Below are 19,789 nucleotides of genomic sequence, written 5' to 3' on the forward strand. Positions count from 1 at the left end.
TGGAAGCATTTCAGAGTTATTACCTCATAAAGGGACAGTGGTCAAAATTGTGAAAATTGTCCCGGTCATGAACGTGCAAACCACCCTTGGGGGTAAAGGGGTTAAAGTACATCTGCTGGCTGTCTTTCTGCAGAATGAGCAAACTGTGATTCTGTTCTGAGTTTAGTTTCTTAACTTTCATCTCCTGAACTCCTTTATATTAATTTATGACCACATTAAAGTTTATCTTAATAATATAAATCAGCTTAGAAGTGCTCAGAAGAAGAAAGTTAAAGATTGTTAGCTATAGAGTAAGATCACTGACAGATTCTCAGTTAAAGGCCATGTTCACACAGTCAGCATTTTGTCAGTATTTGTAAGGCGAAACCAGGAGTGGAGCAATCAGAGGAAAAGTATAATAGAAACATGTCACCACTTCTGTATTTATCACCCACTCCTGGTTTGGGCATAAATATACTGAGATAAACTACTGACCAAATACTCAATGTGTAAACATGGCCAAAGGGAAACTGTCAGCGGGCCTTTGCTGTGTAATCTGAGGTCAGCATGAGGTAGGGGCTGAAACACAGATTTCAACCACATATCACTTGTTAGGCTGTGTGCAGTTGTTTCCATACAATGAATGTTTTATTGCCAGGAGATTATCACTGCCTAGACTTGCTTCCTCATTCCAAGTGGTCTGACAATGCCTCTTCCTCTGAGTGTGGTTAGCTTTCTGATCTTTACTACCTACTACATCTAAAAACTGATTGTGTCAGAGCCGCTGCACTCAGTAAACTAAATTGCATCATTGCAATCAGGGTCTCTTTCTTACAGCATGCTGCTCCCAGATGAAGTAGCAAAAACCTGCTGACAGATTCCCTATAAGTCATTCTGAAGACCTCTATTTTCAATAAAACAAGGAAGCTCCCTAAAGTAGTCCCAGTGTCTTAAAGAGATTGTACACATCTAAGGACTTTATTATTTACTTAGTTGCATCTATTTAGGGTAAAAAAATCATTTTGCAAATTGATTTCATTTAAAATGTTGCACTGTTTTTACAATACTTTTGTTTACCCGCACATTCAGTTTTCATGCATAACACAGAGGTTATAGAAGGCAAACTGTATACAATTTGTAAATGACACCCAACTGCAAACGTGATTTTTAGCTTCAATTACAAGCATATAAGTGAAAAATAAAAGTAGTCCTGGAAAGTAAACCTCTACAGTTCACCTTATTCTGCATTTTTCTTATTTTGTGCTGATATTGTGAGTTTTTCAGAGAATTATTTTATCAAGTTGAAACAGTTTTATCTCAGAACGGAAATCCCGGGGACCAATTAACATTGTAAATTCTAGGACCAGTCTACAATTCCTAAACTGAAGTTTTTAATATGTAAACAAATGATGAAAATGACATTGATACTTTGCAGCTCTTATTCTAGTTTTAACTGGTTTGTATAACCCCTTAACGACTGGCGATATGCCTTTTAACGGTGGCGGTTAAGGGTGCTTATTCCTCAATGCAGCTTTTTAACGGTGTTGAGAAATAAGGGTATAGCAATCCACAGCGTTGGAAAATCTCCGTGGTCCTGGCTACCTGGGGTAACTGAGATCCTGGAGAGCATGATCAGGGGCAGTTTTTGCGGTCCCTTGTCACATAATTGCCATTATTCACTGAATAATGGCTATCACAAAAAAGTCTGATTTAAAATTTGTTTCTCTTTCCTCTGATATGATCTAGCATATCAGCGAAGAGAGAAATGGGGTCCCCCGAACCATCCCCAGTACCACGTCCATCCCTGAGCCCTTCTGATCTGTCTCTGGGCCCTCCACGTCATCTTCCTGGAAAATAATGGTGGGCGTAGGTGCAGTAAATATGAAGATTTAGGGAATTTTTCCTATTGGATCCTTTTGATCACTGTGATAGACTCTATGACAGTGATCAAAATAAAAAAGTCACTAAAATCCACCTTTGCCACCCCCCTAGCTAGAAAAAAAATAATATTTTTTCCATTCTTTGCAGTTAGGATTGTGGTTCGGGTTGGGATAAGAGTTGTGGTTAGGGCTATGGTTAGGGTTGCGTTGCAGTTAGGTTTGCAGTTTGGGTTGGGGTTAGGGTTGGGGTTGTGTTAGGGTGGGAGTTAGAATTGGATTTTTTTCAAAAGAAAAAAATGATGATGATATGATGGCTAGTTTTGAGCACAAGTACTTGCTACTCGAGTTTGCATGGGGTGGTTGGGTATGTATGGCGTATCATGGATCCCTGCATTTTTTTGGTTGTCTAACAGCCACAAAACATGCGGGTTGGGGACTCGAGCATGTCACTCAAGTAACCGCGATTTTTGGTGCATACCAGAGCACACGATGCAAACTGGAGTAACGAGTACATGCGTTCAACACTAGTGACGGTATATTGAATATGACAACCTAATGTTATAAAATTCTGTGTCATACCTGTGGGTTTAAAATACTCACTATACCCCTGGATAAAATCCTTGAGGAGTATGGTTTCCAAGATGGGGTCACTTGTGGGGAATTTCCACTGTTTCGGCACATCATGGCATACGCTAATTATGCCAACAAATTTTATAGTGAAATGGCGCTCCTTCCCTTCCAAGCCCAAACAGTGCTATGGGGTATCGGCGTACTCAGGAGAAATTGCACAACAAATTGTTTGGTAAATTTTCTTTTGTTACCATTGTGAAAATAAAAAAAGTTTGTGTTTCAAGTAATTTTTTGTGAAAAAAATTAAATGTTAGTTTTTTCCTTCCACATTGCTTCAGATCTCGTGAAGCAACTGTAGAATTAATAAACTTATTGAATGTGGTTTTGAGCACCTTGAGGTGTTCAGATTTTACGATGGTGTCATTTTTGTGTATTTTCTGTCATATAGGCCCCACAAATTCTGTTCAATTGTGAGATATAGACATGTGGGAAATGGTTTTTATGAACTGTTTGATGTGACATAACTCTGATTTAAGGGCACAAAAATTAAAATTTGAAAATTGCAAAATGTTCGAAAGTTTGGAAAAATTTCCATTTTTTTCATAGATAAAAGCAAGTGATATCGAAGAAATTTTACCAGGATCATAAAGTACAATATGTCACGAAAAAACAATCTCAGAATCACTGGAATACATTGGAGCATTCCAGAGTTATTGCCTAAACAAAGCCTAAAAATATTGCTTTTTTAGTAGCCTGTTTATTCCACCTAAATGCTTGAAAGCTGATTATTTTTATATCTGTCACAAAGTATGAGAACATTGTTATTGATAGAAAGATGTACCCTGTGCACACAGGAGATACACTTTCCAAATAAAGAAAGCTTGGGACAGAGCAATGTTGTAATTTAATATAAAAAATTTTGTCCTTCATAAATCATCTGTATCTATTGTGAAAAGTAATGAGTTGTTGATGTTTTTCTCTTTTTATGGTGCAAATAATAAAAATAAAAGGGTTGTATACAAACTTTTACCTGTTGCACTTCATTAGCTGGGTCTTGCATTGCTTCATGACGCTGTTCCTCCAGTATTTGCATATTTAACTCTTCCAAGAATTCGTTCCTTTCATCATCCAGCCAGCCTTCATCCATCTGTATAGAATACATTAGTATATGATTTTAGTACTAACACATGGTAATGTGGTGTAAGCTCTAATAGCAACGCCTGGCCACTTCCTTTCATCATAACGACTCTTTTGAAATACTAGCTTTTTATACTTTGCTTTACACACAAATAATAATGATGATAACATATTCATTTTCAATGCCTTTCATCCTGCACATAAACAATAAGACTAATTTGTTGATAATCTGTAAGATCTTGTAACATTATGAAAAAGAGATAGGCCGCAATAAACAGTAAATGTGGATATTCAGTGAACTCTTTCTGGTGTCAGGTACAATCCCTGATGTTGACATACTCTAGCTGAAATTCATATACAGCATTATGCTGAATTTTCACTGCAAAGCTAAAAGTGCTGGAAAATGGTAACATTATTTTAAATCCAAGGCAGAAATAAAGTTTGGGTTAGAATCTGTAGATAATTTCATACTGGTATCCAAATCCAGAAATAAAAATATACATTTAATGTGTCTCAGATTTTACTTTATATATGTCCATACACAGTTGTGCGCAAATGTTTACATACCCTGGCAGAATTTTTGCTTTCTTGGCCTTTTTTCAGAGAATATGAATGATAGCACCAAAACTTTTTCTCCACTCATGGCTAGTAGTTGGGTGAAGCAATTTATTGTCAAACTACTGTGTTTTCTCTTTTTTAATCATAACGACAATCTAAAACATCCAAATGACTCTGATCAAAAGATCACATACACCATTTCGTAACACCATGTATTGCCCCCTCTAACATCAATGACAGCTTTAAATCTTTTGTGGTAGTTGTGGATGAGATTCTTCATTTTCTCAGGTGATAAAGCTGCCCACTCTTCTTTGCAAAAAGCCTCCAGTTTCTGTAAATTCCTGGCTGTCTAGCATGAACTCTACGCTTGAGATCTCCCCAGAAAGGCTCAATGATATTGAGGTCAGGAGACTGAGATGGTCACTCAAGAACTCTTCACTTTGTTTTGGTGCAGCAAATGATAGGTTGACTTGGCCTTGTGTTTTGGATCGTTATCATGTTGGAACATCCAAGTATGTCCCATGCGCAGATTCCGGGCCGATAATAGCTGATAAAATGCTGCATTTATCTTTCCTTCAACTTTGACCAAGTTTCCTGTGCCTTGTAGCTCACACATCCCCAAAACATCAGCGATTCCCTGCGGTGCTTTACAGTAGGAATGGTGTTCCTATCATCATAGGCCTTGTTGACCTCTCTCCAAAAGTAATGTTTATGGTTGTGGCCAAAAAGTTCAATTTTTGTCTCATGACTCCAAATTACCTTGTTCCAGAAATTTTGAGGCTTGTTTCTGTGCTCTTTTGTGTATTGTAAATAAGATACCTTGTGGCATTTGCGCAGTAATGGCTTTCTTCTGGTGACTCGACCATGCAGCCCATTTTTCTTCAAGTGCCTCCTTATTGCGCATTCTGAAACAGCCACACTGCTAGTTCTAAGAGAGTCCAGTATTTCAGCTGATGTTATTTGTGGGTTTTTCTTTGCATCCTGGACAATTATCCTGGCAGTTGTGGATGAAATTCTTGTTGGTCTACCTGACCATGGTTTTGTTTATATAAAGCTCCTGATTATCCATTTGTTAATCACAGTTTGAGCGCTGCTGACTGGCATTATCAATTTGTTGGATATCTTTTTGTGTCCCTTTCCTGTTTTATACAGTACAATTACCTTTTCCAGTAGATCCATTGATAATTCTTTTGCTTTCCCCATTGCTCACAATCCAGAAACATCAGTGGCTGGATGAAAGATTCAAGAGTCTCTCTTGTTTCCAGAAACTCACTCAGCTTTTATGCACACACTGATTAAAAGCAAACAGGTCACAGGTGAAGATGTTACCTTTAGTAGCCTTTCAAACCCATTTGTGTCAACTTCTGTGCATGTTATCAGGCAAAAATCACAAGGGTATGTAAACTTTTGATCATGGACATTTGGATGTTTTGGGTTGTCATAATGATTTAAAAAGAGAAAACACAGTAGTTTCACAATAAAAGGCTTCACCAAACCACTAATAATGAGTGGAGAAAAAGTTTTGGTGTTATCATTCATATTCTTTGTAATAAGGCCAAGAAAGTAAAAATTCTGCCAGGGTATGTAAACTTTTGAGCAAGACTGTATATATATATATATATACATATAGGTACAGGTATGGAAAAAGAAGCTGCAAAGCAAGACTGACTTAAAAATATTAAAGTTAATAGTTTATTTTTAGCAGTTAGCAAAGTGCAAAATGAATGAACAAAAGAGAAATGCCATGAATCAATAAGGGATTTGGGCCGTGACAATTCTAGGTCTGCTGAAATTTTAATGTTGCTTATTTCCTTTGGGTCCAGCAAGATATAATGTCAGTCTCTTACTTGCAGCTCCTTTTAGGCTAGGCAGCTGATGTTGGTTGGTAACCATTCCCAGCTCCCTTTAAATAGTCACATGACCCATCAGCTGATTGTCATTCATAGAGTTACTTCTATGCAGATCAGCTAGATGTATGGAGATCTCCTTTGACAGTGGTATCGCTGCTGTTGGAGTTTGGTTATCCTGATGCAGTTTACTCTGCTGCAGTAGAGCTTAGCAACAGATTCTGAACTGAGTAGTATCCTTTTTGTCTGTCTCATGTTAGCCTCTTTTCCTATGTAATATTATTGGCAGTGGTTAGGCTAGCATCCTTGCCTGCCAATGCACTAGCCAGGGTTAGTAGAGGTGACAGTCAGGGACTGGGCACATGACGGCGGTGGGGGGAATGACCTGCATAGGGCATTAGGTAAGCTTAGGGACAAGTGTAGGTTTGTGTCAGGAGGTGTCCCATCCTCCGCTCTCGACCGTTAGTGTCTTACTCTCCATTTTACATCCCTTTGTACTCATATGCTCTGTAATCCACCGGTCATACTTGTGACATTATAACCTACCTGCATCATTTTCCAGAATCCATATGGCTGAATCTGAAGCTTTTGCATGCCAGATTTAGACCCTCACGGATTTGTTTACTGATTTGCTGTCACAGATGGTGCAGCAGTTTCAGCAGATGTCTGGGTTCTTGGTCTCGGCTCATTCCCTGGCTCAACCAAAACCCAAAATATCTCTCCCTGGATGGTGAGATAAATTTATGGTTTTCAAGGAAGCCTGCAAATTATATTTTAGGCTGTGCCCTTATTCCTCAGTGAGTGAGGAACAACAAGTGGAGATTGTATTCTCCCTTGTAAGGCGTGATCCCCAGTCCTGGACCTTCTCATTGCTAAACAACTCTCCATCTTTGCAGTCTGTGGATGGGTTTTTGTGACTTTGGCCCTGGTGTATGGTGACCCTGATGGTGTCTCACTTCCTGAGTCTAAACTCCAAAAAGTAAACCAGCGGACCCTCCGGCTGAGGAGTACTGCACAGAGTTCCAGAGATGGGCAACTGACAATGGAATGAACCTGCACTTTAGAATCATTTTGTCAAGGTCTGTCAGCTAGACTTCATGATTCTCTGGTGCAATATGCTACTCTAAGGTCAATGCAGGGAGAGACATACACCAACTCTGCCCCCTGTTGTTCTTTCTTCCTAGGTAGGAGAACACACAGGTGCTGTCTGACAAACCCATGCTGTCGGGGGGGTGTCCTCTCATGCTAGGTTGCCTGCAATTCACCCCGGGATGGGGGCATGTTTTCATTGTGGTCTTACGGATCATTACATTAAAGTCTGTCCATTTCATGCCAAAAATGTTACTCAATTCAAAAAAGCAGCATTCCCCTGTGGAGCGAGATGACCAGAGTGTGTACATTTCCTCCACTTTTACATCTCCATTTACCATTTCTGCTGAAATAGTGGTTGGGGGGAAAACTAAGACTACAGAAGTGAATGCCAGTGTTACGCTGCTTTCTTGCAGTAAGTCACTTCCGGACAAGTCCGGTCTTAATGGTCCTGAGGCCCTCATAGAAAAGGAGGTACTGTCTTGAATCATTAAGGGAATTGAGGCAGCTCTGGGTCTACTGAAATTTAAATGTTGTTCTTTCCTTTAGGTCCAGCAAGAGCTTAGTCAGTCTCTTCCTAGCAATTTCTTTTAGGCTGATCATCTGATGTTAGTTGGTAACCACTTCCTCCTCTCTTTAAATAGTCATATGACCCATGAGCTGATCGTTAGTTATAGAGTTTTCTTCTATGCAGACCAGCTACACTGTGTTCCAAATTATTATGCAAATGATATTTTTCTATGATTTTCCTAAATAGTCGGTACAAATGACAGTCAGTCTTATAAAAGTCGTCACCTGTTAGAGTATACATTAAATTTTATTGAAGAAACCTCCCAATGATAACAGTATAATCTCCAAAATGAATAAAAACTCAAAATGCATTGTTCCCAATTATTAAGCACAGTAGAATTTCTAAACATTTGATATGTTTTAAAGAACTGAAAATGTTCATTTGTGGAATTTGCAGCATTAAGCATTTGTTCACTGAACAAAAAAGCTATTTAACTCCAAAACATCCTAACAGGCCAAGTTATATGTTAACATAGGAACCCTTCTTTGATATCACCTTCACAATTCTTGCATCCATTGAACTTGTGAGTTTTTGGAGAGTTTCTGCTTGTATTTCTTTGCATGAAGTCAGAATAGCCTCCCAGAGCTGCTGTTTTGATGTGACCAGCCTCCCACGCTCATAGATCTTTTGCTTGATGATACTCCAAAGGTTCTCAATAGGGTTGAGGTCAGGGGAAGATGGTGGCCACACCATGAGTTTATCTCCTTTTATGCCTATAGCAGTCAATGACTCAGAGGTATTCTTTGCAGCATGAGATGGTGCATTGTCATGCATGAAAATGATTTTGCTCCTGAACGCACATTTCTGCTTCTTATACCATGGAAGACAGCTGTCAGTCAGAAACTCGATATACTTTGCAGAGGTCATTTTCACACCTTCAGGAACCTTAAAGAGCCCTGCCAGCTGTTTCCCCATGATTCCGGCCCAAAACATGACTCTTCCACCTCCTTGCTGATGTCGCAGCCTTGTTGGGACATAGTGGCCAACCACCAACCATCCACTACTCCATCCATCTGGACCATCCAGGGTTGCTCGACACTCATCAGTAAACAAGACTGTATGAAAATTAGTCTTCATGTATGTCTGGGCCCACTGCTACCATTTCTGCTTGTGAACACTGTTTAGGGGTGGCTGAATAGTAGGTTTTGCACCACAGCAAGCCTTTGATGGATCCTACACCTTGAGGTTCGAGGGACTCCAGAGGCACCAGCAGCTTTAAATATCTGTTTGCTGGTTTGTAATGGCTTTTTAGCAGCCGCTCTCTTAATCCAATGAACTTGCCTGGCAGAAACCTTCCTCATTCTGCCTTTATCAGCACAAACATGTCTGTACTCAGAATCAGCCACAAATCTCTTAAAAGTACGATGATCACGTTTAAATTTTTGGGAAATATCTAATGTTTTCATCTCTTGACCAAGGCATTGCACTATTTGATGCTTTTCAGCAGCAGAGAGATCCTTTTTCTTTCCTAAATTCCTTGAAACCTGTGCCCTGCTTAATAATGTGGAACATCATTCTTAAGTAGTTTTCCTTTAATTGAGCTCATCTTGTAAACTAATTATCACAGGCGTTTGAGATTGATTTCAGTGATCCAAAGAACCCTGATACACAATACCATCTATGAGTTTATTTGAAAAACAAAAAATTACATCTTTATGACACTTAAATCCAATGCAATCCAGCTCACATGTGACTGGGGTATTGCAGCTAAAGGAGTTCTGTTATCCTGGTGTGGTTTACGCTGTTGCTGTGGACCTTTGCTGAGCTGAGTAGTATTATTTTTGTCTGTTCCTTGTTTGTCTCTTTCCCTGTGTAATATCGTCTGCTGTGTTAAGGCTAACAATCTTGCAGGCCAGTGCACTAGCCAGAGTTAGTAGAGGTGATAGTCAGGGACTAGGTACGTGACAACAGTGGAGGGAAAGGGTTCACATAGGGCGTTAGGAAGCTTAGGGACTAGCACAGGTCTTTGTCAGGAGGTGTTGCATCCCCCTTTTCCAACCATAAGGGCCTTCCTCTAATTTTTCCATCCCATTGAATTTATGTGCTGTGTCATCCGCCAAACATACCCATGTCCATGCATGAAAAGAAATCTAAATCAAATAAGCATTTGGTGTTCCTACCCTTTGCCTTCAAAACAGCATCAAAATATCAATTCCCATTACACTTGCACTCAGTTTTTGAAGTAACTTAGCAGGGAGGTTGTTCCAAACCTCTTGGAGATCTAACCACATATCTGTGGAAACCTGCTTGTGAGAATTATTTTATCTCTTCATGTAATCCCATATAGACTGGATTATGCTGAGATCGGGGCTCTGTAGGGGCCATATCATCACTTCTAGCACCCCTTCTTACTCTTTCTGCTGTTGATAGTTTTAATTACACTGGCTGTATGGTTTAGATCATTGTCCTGCTGCATAATAAATTTGTAGTCAATCAGGTGACTCTCTTATCGTATTGAATAAGAGGCATCCGTCTTTATTTTTCAGCATTGAGAACACCAAGAAATGGACAATCTTGAAGACGATAAATACAGTGGTTGACCAAGGAATCTTAGTGAAGCAGTTGAAAGACACATTGTGATTACTTTCCCTTGAAATCAGAAGATGTCCAGCAGTACCATCAGAACAGAACTGGCAGCAGTAGGATCCATCTACTTTTTAGTGAAGTCTGACCAGAATTGGTCTTCATTGAAGAATTGTGGTAGAAAAACATAGCTACCATAAAAACAAGGCCAAATATTTCAACTATGCATGAAAATATAGAAAATGAGTTTCAGAAAAATGTCAGTAGGTACTCTGGAATAATGAATCAAAATTTTACACATATGGCTGGAACAGCAGGCAGTTTGTCACCAAATGGTTGAATAGTGGTACAGTAATGAGTGTCTGCAGGCAAGAATGAGACATGGTGGAGGTTTCTTGCAAATTTGAGGCTGCAATTCAGCAAATAGAGGTTAGAATTTGGTCACAATTGATGGTGACCTCATTAGGAGGCAAAAAAATACATGTCTAAGGCTAGTTTCACACTAGCGTTTATTCCATACAGCGCACGGCGCCGCTAAGCCACGCCCCCTGCTGACTCCCTGCCCGCCCCATCCGGTCATCGCCGCCTACTATCGCACACGGCTGCATGCGATCTGCGCACCCTATCTTTAGCATAGGGTTTGCAGATCGTGCGCTGTCCGTGCGTTAGTAGGATTTTAGTGTGCGCTGCGCACTTTTGAAGGTGCGCCGGTGTGTGCCGATCGCAGCATGTTGCATTTTGGCGCACATGGCGCAGCTTCAAAAGTGCGCAGCGCACGCTAAAATCCTACTAGCGCACGGCCAGCGCACGATCTGCGCACCCTATGCTAAAGATAGGGTGCGCATATCGCATGCAGCCGTGTGCGATAGTAGGCGGCGATGACCGGATGGGGTGGGCAGGGAGCTGGCAGGGGGCGTGGCTTAGCGGCGCTGTGCGCTGCATGGAATAAACGCTAGTGTGAAACTAGCCTTATTTATATTGCAGTATATATAAATTAGGTGATCAGACAATTGCATGCAAATAAAAATAAAAAATATTTTCAAAAATATATAAAAAAACAAAGTTTAAAACATCTTGCCCCACTTCAAGGATAAAGACATTAAAGAAATAAAAAATAACATATTTCATATTAGCATGTCTAAACAAGTTTAATCTATCAAAATATACAGTTATTTAAATCGTACATTAAACAGCAAAAATAAAAAAAACAGAATTTTTGCTATTCAGTTACTGCACTTCAATTAAAAAACTATCAAAATGTTATATTATGTTATACCCCAATAAGGTTTTAATAAGAACACCAGCTTAGTACACAAAAGCAAGTCATCACCTAGCTTTACAGACAAATATTTTTAAATTGTGAGTCTCAGAAAATGGTGACAAAAAATGTTTTACTTTACAAGGCTTTCAATTTTTTCAACCACTAAAATATAAAAGCAACCTTATAAGTTTGATATTGCATCAATTATACTGACCTGGAGAATCATATCACCAGGTTACGTTTACCATACAATAAACATAAAAACTAAACCCCCAAAAATGTCAGAACTGTGCTTTTCTCATTAATTCACCCCATTTGGAATTTTTTTCTCATTTTCAGTACATTGTATTGTAAAATGAATGGTGTCATACAAAACTTTAACTAGGCCCACAAAAATAAGCCTTCATATGGCTATTCTGGCTGAAAAATTAAATACCTATTGCACTTGGAACAAAGTGAGGATAAAACAAAAGCACAACTAAACAACTAAAATTGTCTGGGTTCTTAAAAGGTGAATAGATTTGGTACATTGTTGCAACCAGTGCATCACAAACTTCTAGCTACGAACTGGTATAGCTTGCGGCGTAAATATAGTAAATCTGCCAGGCCCCTAGTGTACTCCCCCACTGCTGCTACTAACCATGCACATTTTAAAAGAATGGCTAAGGCCTGTTTCACACATCAGTTTTTTTGGTCAGTCAAAATCCGCTAAAATGGTGGATAATAAATCCGTTCCTGTACTGACCACAACGTTTGGCACCGGACCGTTATTTTAACGGATCCGTCAAAGGAAGAATTTTAAAGGAATTGCTGCCTGGGGAAGGAGAGAGAGAGAGAATTTTTCAGCCGCCAGAACAGAGTTTAGGGTTGAATTTGTGGCTGAGTGAAGTCTTTCGGGCATGCGCAGTGAGAAATGCGGATCCGGCCGCTCGAAAAAACGTTACATGGTCCGTTCGGGCATGTCGGCGGACGTCAAAATTTTGGCCGATCCGCAAAAAAACGGATGCAACGGATGGCCATCCGTCAATATCCGCTGGTAATGCAACACAATGGGAAAAAAAAACGGATCCGCCAAGAAAAATGGCGTATCCATTTTTTTTGTAAAACGGCAGATTTTGACTGATGGAAAAAAACGGATGTGTGAAACAGGGCTAAGTCGGTGTCAAAAGGGTAAAAACTGTAAGCCAACATGACAATTGGGTCAGAAGACACTTCATAATTGTAAAGATGGAGAATATACCTATTTTTAGCTTACATAATAAATGTGCCATTTTTGTATTTGTTGAGGTAGATGTAGACTTGGAATCAAAATAAAGTTTGTGTTGTATTTTAATATTGTCACAAACATGTTCTAGACATCTCATACTTTAAGCCATAGTGATTACATAAAGTTGTGTGCATACTGAGGTCTTCTTTATAGACTCCCTTTTTATAATTTTTAATAAATCTTTAGGCAATTGGGTTATCTATACTCTGTAATTACCTAAGTAAAAGTGCCGAGCTTCTTAGATCTGAAGTTATATATTGTTCTTTACGTTTGAGTATTTCTGATGTGACATTTTCATTTTACAATGTGGTGTATTTTCATTTTTCTTTATAATAAATATTAGATTAATATGTTTTTTTTAGCACAACAGTTTTTTTTGTATAATGGATTTCCAAATTAAATCAGTACATTATTTGAACAAGACTCAGACAAAAAAAGGTCAACACACAGTAAGAAATCATTCAGAGATTATCCATGTTGCCTTACTGCATTTACTTTCTACTAACCGGTAAATCTGGTCTTGCAACCAAAAGAACAATTTTTCTGCATTCATCATTGGAAAGTAGAGCCACTGCTTCCTCTCTGTTCTGAATATCTTGGCCATTAATCTGGGAAAATGAATGAAACCTGTAATTTAATTTCCATTTTTACAAAGCAGCATAAAATAAAAGCCCATTTCTATCTATTTGAGGCAAGAGTATGGATGGCGCTCATTGTCAACTCTCGGTAGTAAATGCCTTCACTCAATTATGTGCTTACTATAAGAACAGTATTGATTGGTGAAGAATGGTGAATATCAGAGGAAGCAGTTATGTTCATAAATGTCCGAGCTGCGCCCTGGTAACATACATCTAGCAACACAATTAACCAGCCTCTGACAGGTGACGTTCATCTTTCTCCGCTCAGAGTAATGGAAGTGTCACTCTGAGATAATAGTACCGGTAGAAGGAAGAATGGCAGCACAACAGCTAATATCAGTCATACTGGAGACTTGCACAGAGCCAATTAGAGAGCTCCACTATTATCTCTCGCGAGGTAATGCTTAACAGCCAATGTTGATTGCAATTCAGCTTTATCATTCTAAGATCCTTTACAGAACAAAGCGCAACATATACTCCAGTAATTTATTTCTCAAATGTAACAATGCAAGTCAATGGGGAATAAAAGTCGGCATTGAGCGGATGAATGTCATCTGCTCAATGCCGACTTTTATTCCCCATTGACTTGGATTGGGGTCGGGTTTCGGAAGAAACTCTGACTTTTTTTGCCCTAGTCGGACCAGTTTCATCTGAAACAAATTTTGTTTCATGAAACCAGATCCGACTAAAGTCGCTCAACTCTAGTAAGGACCATTCATTTTCGAGGCTCTGCTGTCAATGTTGTGTTCTGCTTACCTGCAGATTTAAGTACCATTTACTTTCATTGCTATTCTGTTAAATCTTAAGAGATGAAAAAAACCCTTTTGAAATCAAGAAATGAAACTAAAAATACATGGCTGATATATTCAAGAGGGGGTTTATACCTCAATATCCAGTCAAGTGTCTTCTGATTAAAAAATAAATATATATATATTGTTAAGAACAAGCATTATGTGCCTGATGCAGCTGGTTAAATTAATGTTATTGGTATTCTTCTGAAGACACCTCTACCCCTGGTTACATTACTGATCTTTATTGTTTTTCTATCTGGTGTCTAAAATATTTTTTTTTATATTTTCTCATTCTCTGAGATTTTGGTATTTGAACTTTTGGCGCACTAGTTTCTATCTGTAAGTAAGCATAACATTTTGTTTTACTGATTTAGCCATTTATACTCTCTTCAACATTGTAACTGCAATACCAAGAAGAAATAGTTGTGAAATTATGGAAATCACATGATCGACACACTTACAAAAGGAACACTCTGGCATATTTTTTATTGTTCCAGCTGTTAACAATCTTGAATCTAATAACATAGTTAGTGGTCGCAGTCCTTTGCCATTTCTAACACCACTCCGGTCCTCTTTATGACCATGTGACCACATTTGGGAACTACCTGCTCATAAAACATGTTTTGTGGGGAGTGGAGGTCACTTTTTCTCAATGTAAATCTATGTAACTCAGAGCGAAGCTAGAAGTTGCATTGGAAATGGCAGATGATGGTGATGAGCAAGAATGTTATTACACTTACTAAACAGACAGTCATTATAGAATCATAGAATCGTAGAGTTGGAAGGGACCTCCTGGGCCATCTGGTCCATCCCCCTGCTCAAAGCAGGATTCGCTATATCATCCCAGACAGATGTCTGTCCAGCCTCTGTTTTAAGACTTCCATTGAAGGAGAACTCACCACTTCTCATGGCAGCTTGTTCCACTCATTAATCACTCTAACTGTCAAAAAGTTTTTTCTAATGTCTAATCTGTGTCTCCTCCCATTCAGTTTTATCCCATTGCTTCTAGTCTTTCCTTGTGCAAATGAGAATAAAGATGATCCTTCTACAATGTGACAGCCCTTTAGATATTTGTAGACCGCTATTAAGTCTCCTCTCAGTCTTCTCTTTTGCAAACTAAACAATCACAAATCCTGCAACCTTTCCTCATAAGACAGGGTTTGCAGACCGGTCACCATTCTGGTTGCTCTTTTCTGAACTTGCTCCAGTTTGTTGATGTATTTTTTAAAATGTGGTGCCCAAAACTGGACACAATATTCCAGATGAGGTCTGACCAAAGAGGAGTAGAGGGAAATAATGACTTCACTTGATCTAGACTGTATGCTTCTGTTAATACATCCTAGAATTGCATTTGCCTTTTTTGCTGCTGCATCACACTGTTGACTCATATTCAGTCTGTGATCTATTAGTATACCCAAGTCTTTTTCACATGTGCTGTTGCTTAGGCCTATTCCTCCCATTCTGTATATGCTTTTTTCATTTTTATTTCCCAGATGTAGTACTTTGCATTTTTCCCTGTTAAAAACCATTCTGTTAGTTGCTGTCCACTTCTCCAGTTTATTTATATCTTTTTGAATCCTCTCTTTCTCTTCTCTAGTATTAGCTATCCCTCCTAGCTTTGTGTCATCAGCAAATTTAATCAGTTTACCCTCAATTCCTTCATCTAAATCGTTGATAAAGATGTTGAACAATACAGGGCCCAGGACAGAGCCCTGTGGTACCCCACTTGAGACATTCTTCCAACTGGATGTGCAGCCATTTACGACCACCCTTTGGGTCCGATCACTAAGCCAGTTATGAATCCACCTAACAGTTGCCTTGTCCATTCCATACTTAGTCATTTTTTCAATAAGGATTGTATGAGATACTTTTACAAATGCTTTGCTGAAGTCAAGATATACTATATCTACAGCATTTCCTTGATCCACCCAATCAGTGATTCCGTCATAGAAGGAAATTAAGTTAGTCTGACATGACTTATTAGTTACAAACCCATGCTGACTCTGTTTAATCACTTCATTCTTATCCAGGTACTGACATACATGTTGTTTAATAATTTGTTCAAAGATCTTTCCTGGTATAGAAGTCAGACTCACCGGCCTATAGTTGCCTGGGTCCACCTTCTTCCCCTTTTTGAAGATAGGATTATTGTTAACAGACAAAACAATGAAAAAAAAAGGCTGGCACGATCCTTTAATGATGAGCAAATAATAAATGGAAAGAGACTTTCCAAAACATCTCAATTCATACAGTAGTATGTATGAACACCATGCACATAAAATTCATGCACTTACACATCTTTGCATATTAGCAATGAGGTTGTTAATGGTTGTCTGAGGAATATTTTACCACTTTGAATGCACTTGTGTACACTAAATCTGCCGCTGGCACCTCTCTCCAGACATGCAATTCGTTGGCTGCACTCATGTTAAAACCAGTTCCTCCAACAGAAATTGCCAAACCACTGGTTACATCATCAAATCAATGTGACTCCTTGTTAGTGGAACAGTAATGTAGACTTGAAGTGTTTGACTATTGTTCATTATGCCACACCACACCATTGTCCTGGGAATAAGCAGAGTGTGATGTTCCCTTGTGAAGGCCGAGTCAAGGCGTTGTCCACGTAGCCTCCAGACTAATTTCTTACAATCAATATATCCAAGACAAAAGTGGGACTCAATATTTATGAGGACAGACATCAATTTTAGCCAACATTGTTTTATTACACCCTTTGGTCTCCAACTTGAGAACCCTTAGCAAACTCCATGAAGCTGTCTTCACCAGGGAACTTCACACTGATGCTACTCCTAAGATTATGGTATGGGGAGACATAATGTATGGTAGCAGGAAATCTCTAGTTTTCTTTCCAGGTGCACTAACAGCTCGGTGCTACATTAATTTGGTTGCGTAGCCAGTGGTATAGCCATTTCTTCAAAGGGTCCCATAAGCAACTTTCAACATGGCAATGCCATTCCAAATGTTGCTTTAACATGCTAGCTTGGCTTGCAGCATCTTGACACCTATTGAGTACATCTGGGACATCATTGGCTGGCAATTGCAATGAGAACTGCATGTCCTAGTGTATTCAGCATGGCAGAAAACTCCTCAGGAAACCATTAATGACCTCATTGATCGCATGCCAAGGGCAGGTAAGTACATATATTTCTGCATATGATGCTTATACTTTATGCAGAATAAATTGAGATATTTTGAAAATTTTCTTTCCTTTTTTTCATCATTTGCATATCATTAGCATGTCTATCGAGCCTGTGAGCACCATAATTCTATGACTTTTAATTATTTGGTGACTCAATTTCAGTGTTGATGACAATATTAAAATATTGTCAAATTTGTAATTCTACCTGTTATATATAATATGCTCTAGATCCATTTTCCTACAATCAATCTTTTCAATCTCCTTTGAATATTTAGATACAAACCTTAAACCTCAAACTATATTAAATTTGAGTAGGTTATTTGATATCATAATTGGATTGGAGGACAATAAAGTGTAACTGACTTTTGTGGGTTTATACAGGTAGATTTCTGCCCATAACAATAGCCAGTTTATGACATTGAAAGTTGATTGGCGCTTGTTTAAAGTCTTTTTCATCCTTCCATTCAGCTGGTGAATGAACATTTTGTTTGTCCATCAGCTTATCTGTTGCATACTTACATACGTAAGTGACCCTGTAGAACTATTCCTCCGAATACCCATTGCCCAATTATCGGCATTTGTTGTGTAAAAAATAATGCCAGCTACAGTAACCATACTACACTGCCAGTCATGTCACCATCAATTGATTACAACAGTCATAGTAACTATAAATATTTTAACTGAAATGTGTAATTTTAAATGAAATGGCTACCATCTACTATATAATTGTCTAATTCTGTCTGTCTGTCTGTAATGGAAATCCCACCTCGCTGATTGGTCGCGATAGTTAGGCCGCGACCAATCAGCGACAGTTGCTTAGTCGTCGCGACAACACGGCCGCATCGCTTATTGTACAGGCACATTACAGCCGTTAAAGGCAACACTGCTGCGTTGCTCATTACACAGGCACAGTCCTGTACATATTCTGGAGTACAATACATTAAGTAACAGCAGAACAGTGACTGCTAGAGTTGAGCGATACCGTCCGATACTTCAAAGTATCGTATCGGATGGTATCGGCCGATCTTTAAAAAAAGTATCGGTATCGCCGATTCCGATACCGGAAGTCCCATTCAAGTCTATGGGACTTCCGGTATCGGAATAAGAAAAACCCTTTCCTGCCCTTGTACAGCCTCTCTGGGGTCTGTACGGGCCTTTCGGGGGGCTGTGCCGGCCTGCCAGGGGGTCTGTGCAGGCTCCGGTGGTCTGTGCCGGCCTGCCGGTGGTCTGTGCAGGCTCCGGGGGGCTGTGCCGGCCTGCCGGGGGGCTGTGCCGGCCTGCCGGGGGGCTGTGCAGGCTCCGGGGGGCTGTGCCGGCCTGCCGGGGGGCTGTGCCGGCCTGCCGGGGGGCTGTGCCGGCCTGCCGGTGGTCTGTGCAGGCTCCGGGGGTCTGTGCAGGCATCGTCCGATGGGACTACAAGTCCCATCGGGCGATGCCTGCTACCATGACAGTGATTGACACATTAGCCAATGATGGGACAGTAGTAGTCCCATCATCCGGCTAATGTGTTAAATGTAAAAAAAAAAAAAAAAAAAATTACATGCTACATACATACAACATGCATACTACATACATGCTACATTCATACTACATACTACATACATGCTACATTCATACTACATAAATACTACATGCAACATACATACTACATATATACTACATGCATGCTACATACTACATGCTACATACATACTACATATATACTACATGCATGCTACATACATACTACATGCATGCTACATACATACTACATGCTACATACATACCACATATATACTACATACATACAATACATTCATACAATACATACATAGACATACAGTACATATAACATAGAGTAACATACTTACCAATACTTGTCACATTGTTCCCCGAAGCCATTGTCTTTTCCGGGATAAATATTAACATAACAAACCACAAAAATACTCACCCACGATCCGAAGCAGTCCACGAGTGTGTCCCACGACGATCTTGGGTAGAGAACTGCAGCATCAGATGATGCTGCCGTTCTCTACGGGCTGCAGGAATCCAATGACGGAAGGTAGGTATCCTTCCGCACTGTATTCCTCCGCCACTTAAAAAAAAAAAAGTCCCTAGTCTCACTTTATGCCATTGCTGTGTGGGAAATTCCCACACAGCAATGGCATAAAGTGAGACTAGGGACTTTTTTTTTTAAGTGGCGGAGGAATACAGTGCGGAAGGATACCTACCTTCCGTCATTGGATTCCTGCAGCCCGTAGAGAACGGCAGCATCATCTGATGCTGCAGTTCTCTACCCAAGATCGTCGTGGGACACACTCGTGGACTGCTTCGGATCGTGGGTGAGTATTTTTGTGGTTTGTTATGTTAATATTTATCCCGGAAAAGACAATGGCTTCGGGGAACAATGTGACAAGTATTGGTAAGTATGTTACTCTATGTTATATGTACTGTATGTCTATGTATGTATTGTATGAATGTATTGTATGTATGTAGTATATATGTGGTATGTATGTAGCATGTAGTATGTATGTAGCATGCA

The 19,789-nt window shown here is 39.5% G+C and overlaps 1 protein-coding gene across 1 annotated transcript in view; it reads right to left on the minus strand.

The window, feature by feature from the left end:
* Window positions 1–19,789, minus strand: part of PDZRN4 (PDZ domain containing ring finger 4) — a 332,607-nt gene that overhangs the window by 30,823 nt on the left and 281,995 nt on the right. The window contains exons 6-7 of the mRNA XM_073573259.1: window positions 13,189–13,290; window positions 3,460–3,576 (exon numbers count right to left, since the gene is read on the minus strand). Of these exons, the coding sequence (XP_073429360.1) occupies window positions 3,460–3,576; window positions 13,189–13,290 (219 nt within the window). The remainder of the gene's footprint in view (window positions 1–3,459; window positions 3,577–13,188; window positions 13,291–19,789) is intronic.

This window comes from Dendrobates tinctorius, unplaced genomic scaffold (assembly GCF_039654945.1).
Source record: "Dendrobates tinctorius isolate UK_male_01 unplaced genomic scaffold, ASM3965494v1 ptg000035l, whole genome shotgun sequence".
NCBI classification, from domain to species: domain Eukaryota; kingdom Metazoa; phylum Chordata; class Amphibia; order Anura; family Dendrobatidae; genus Dendrobates; species Dendrobates tinctorius.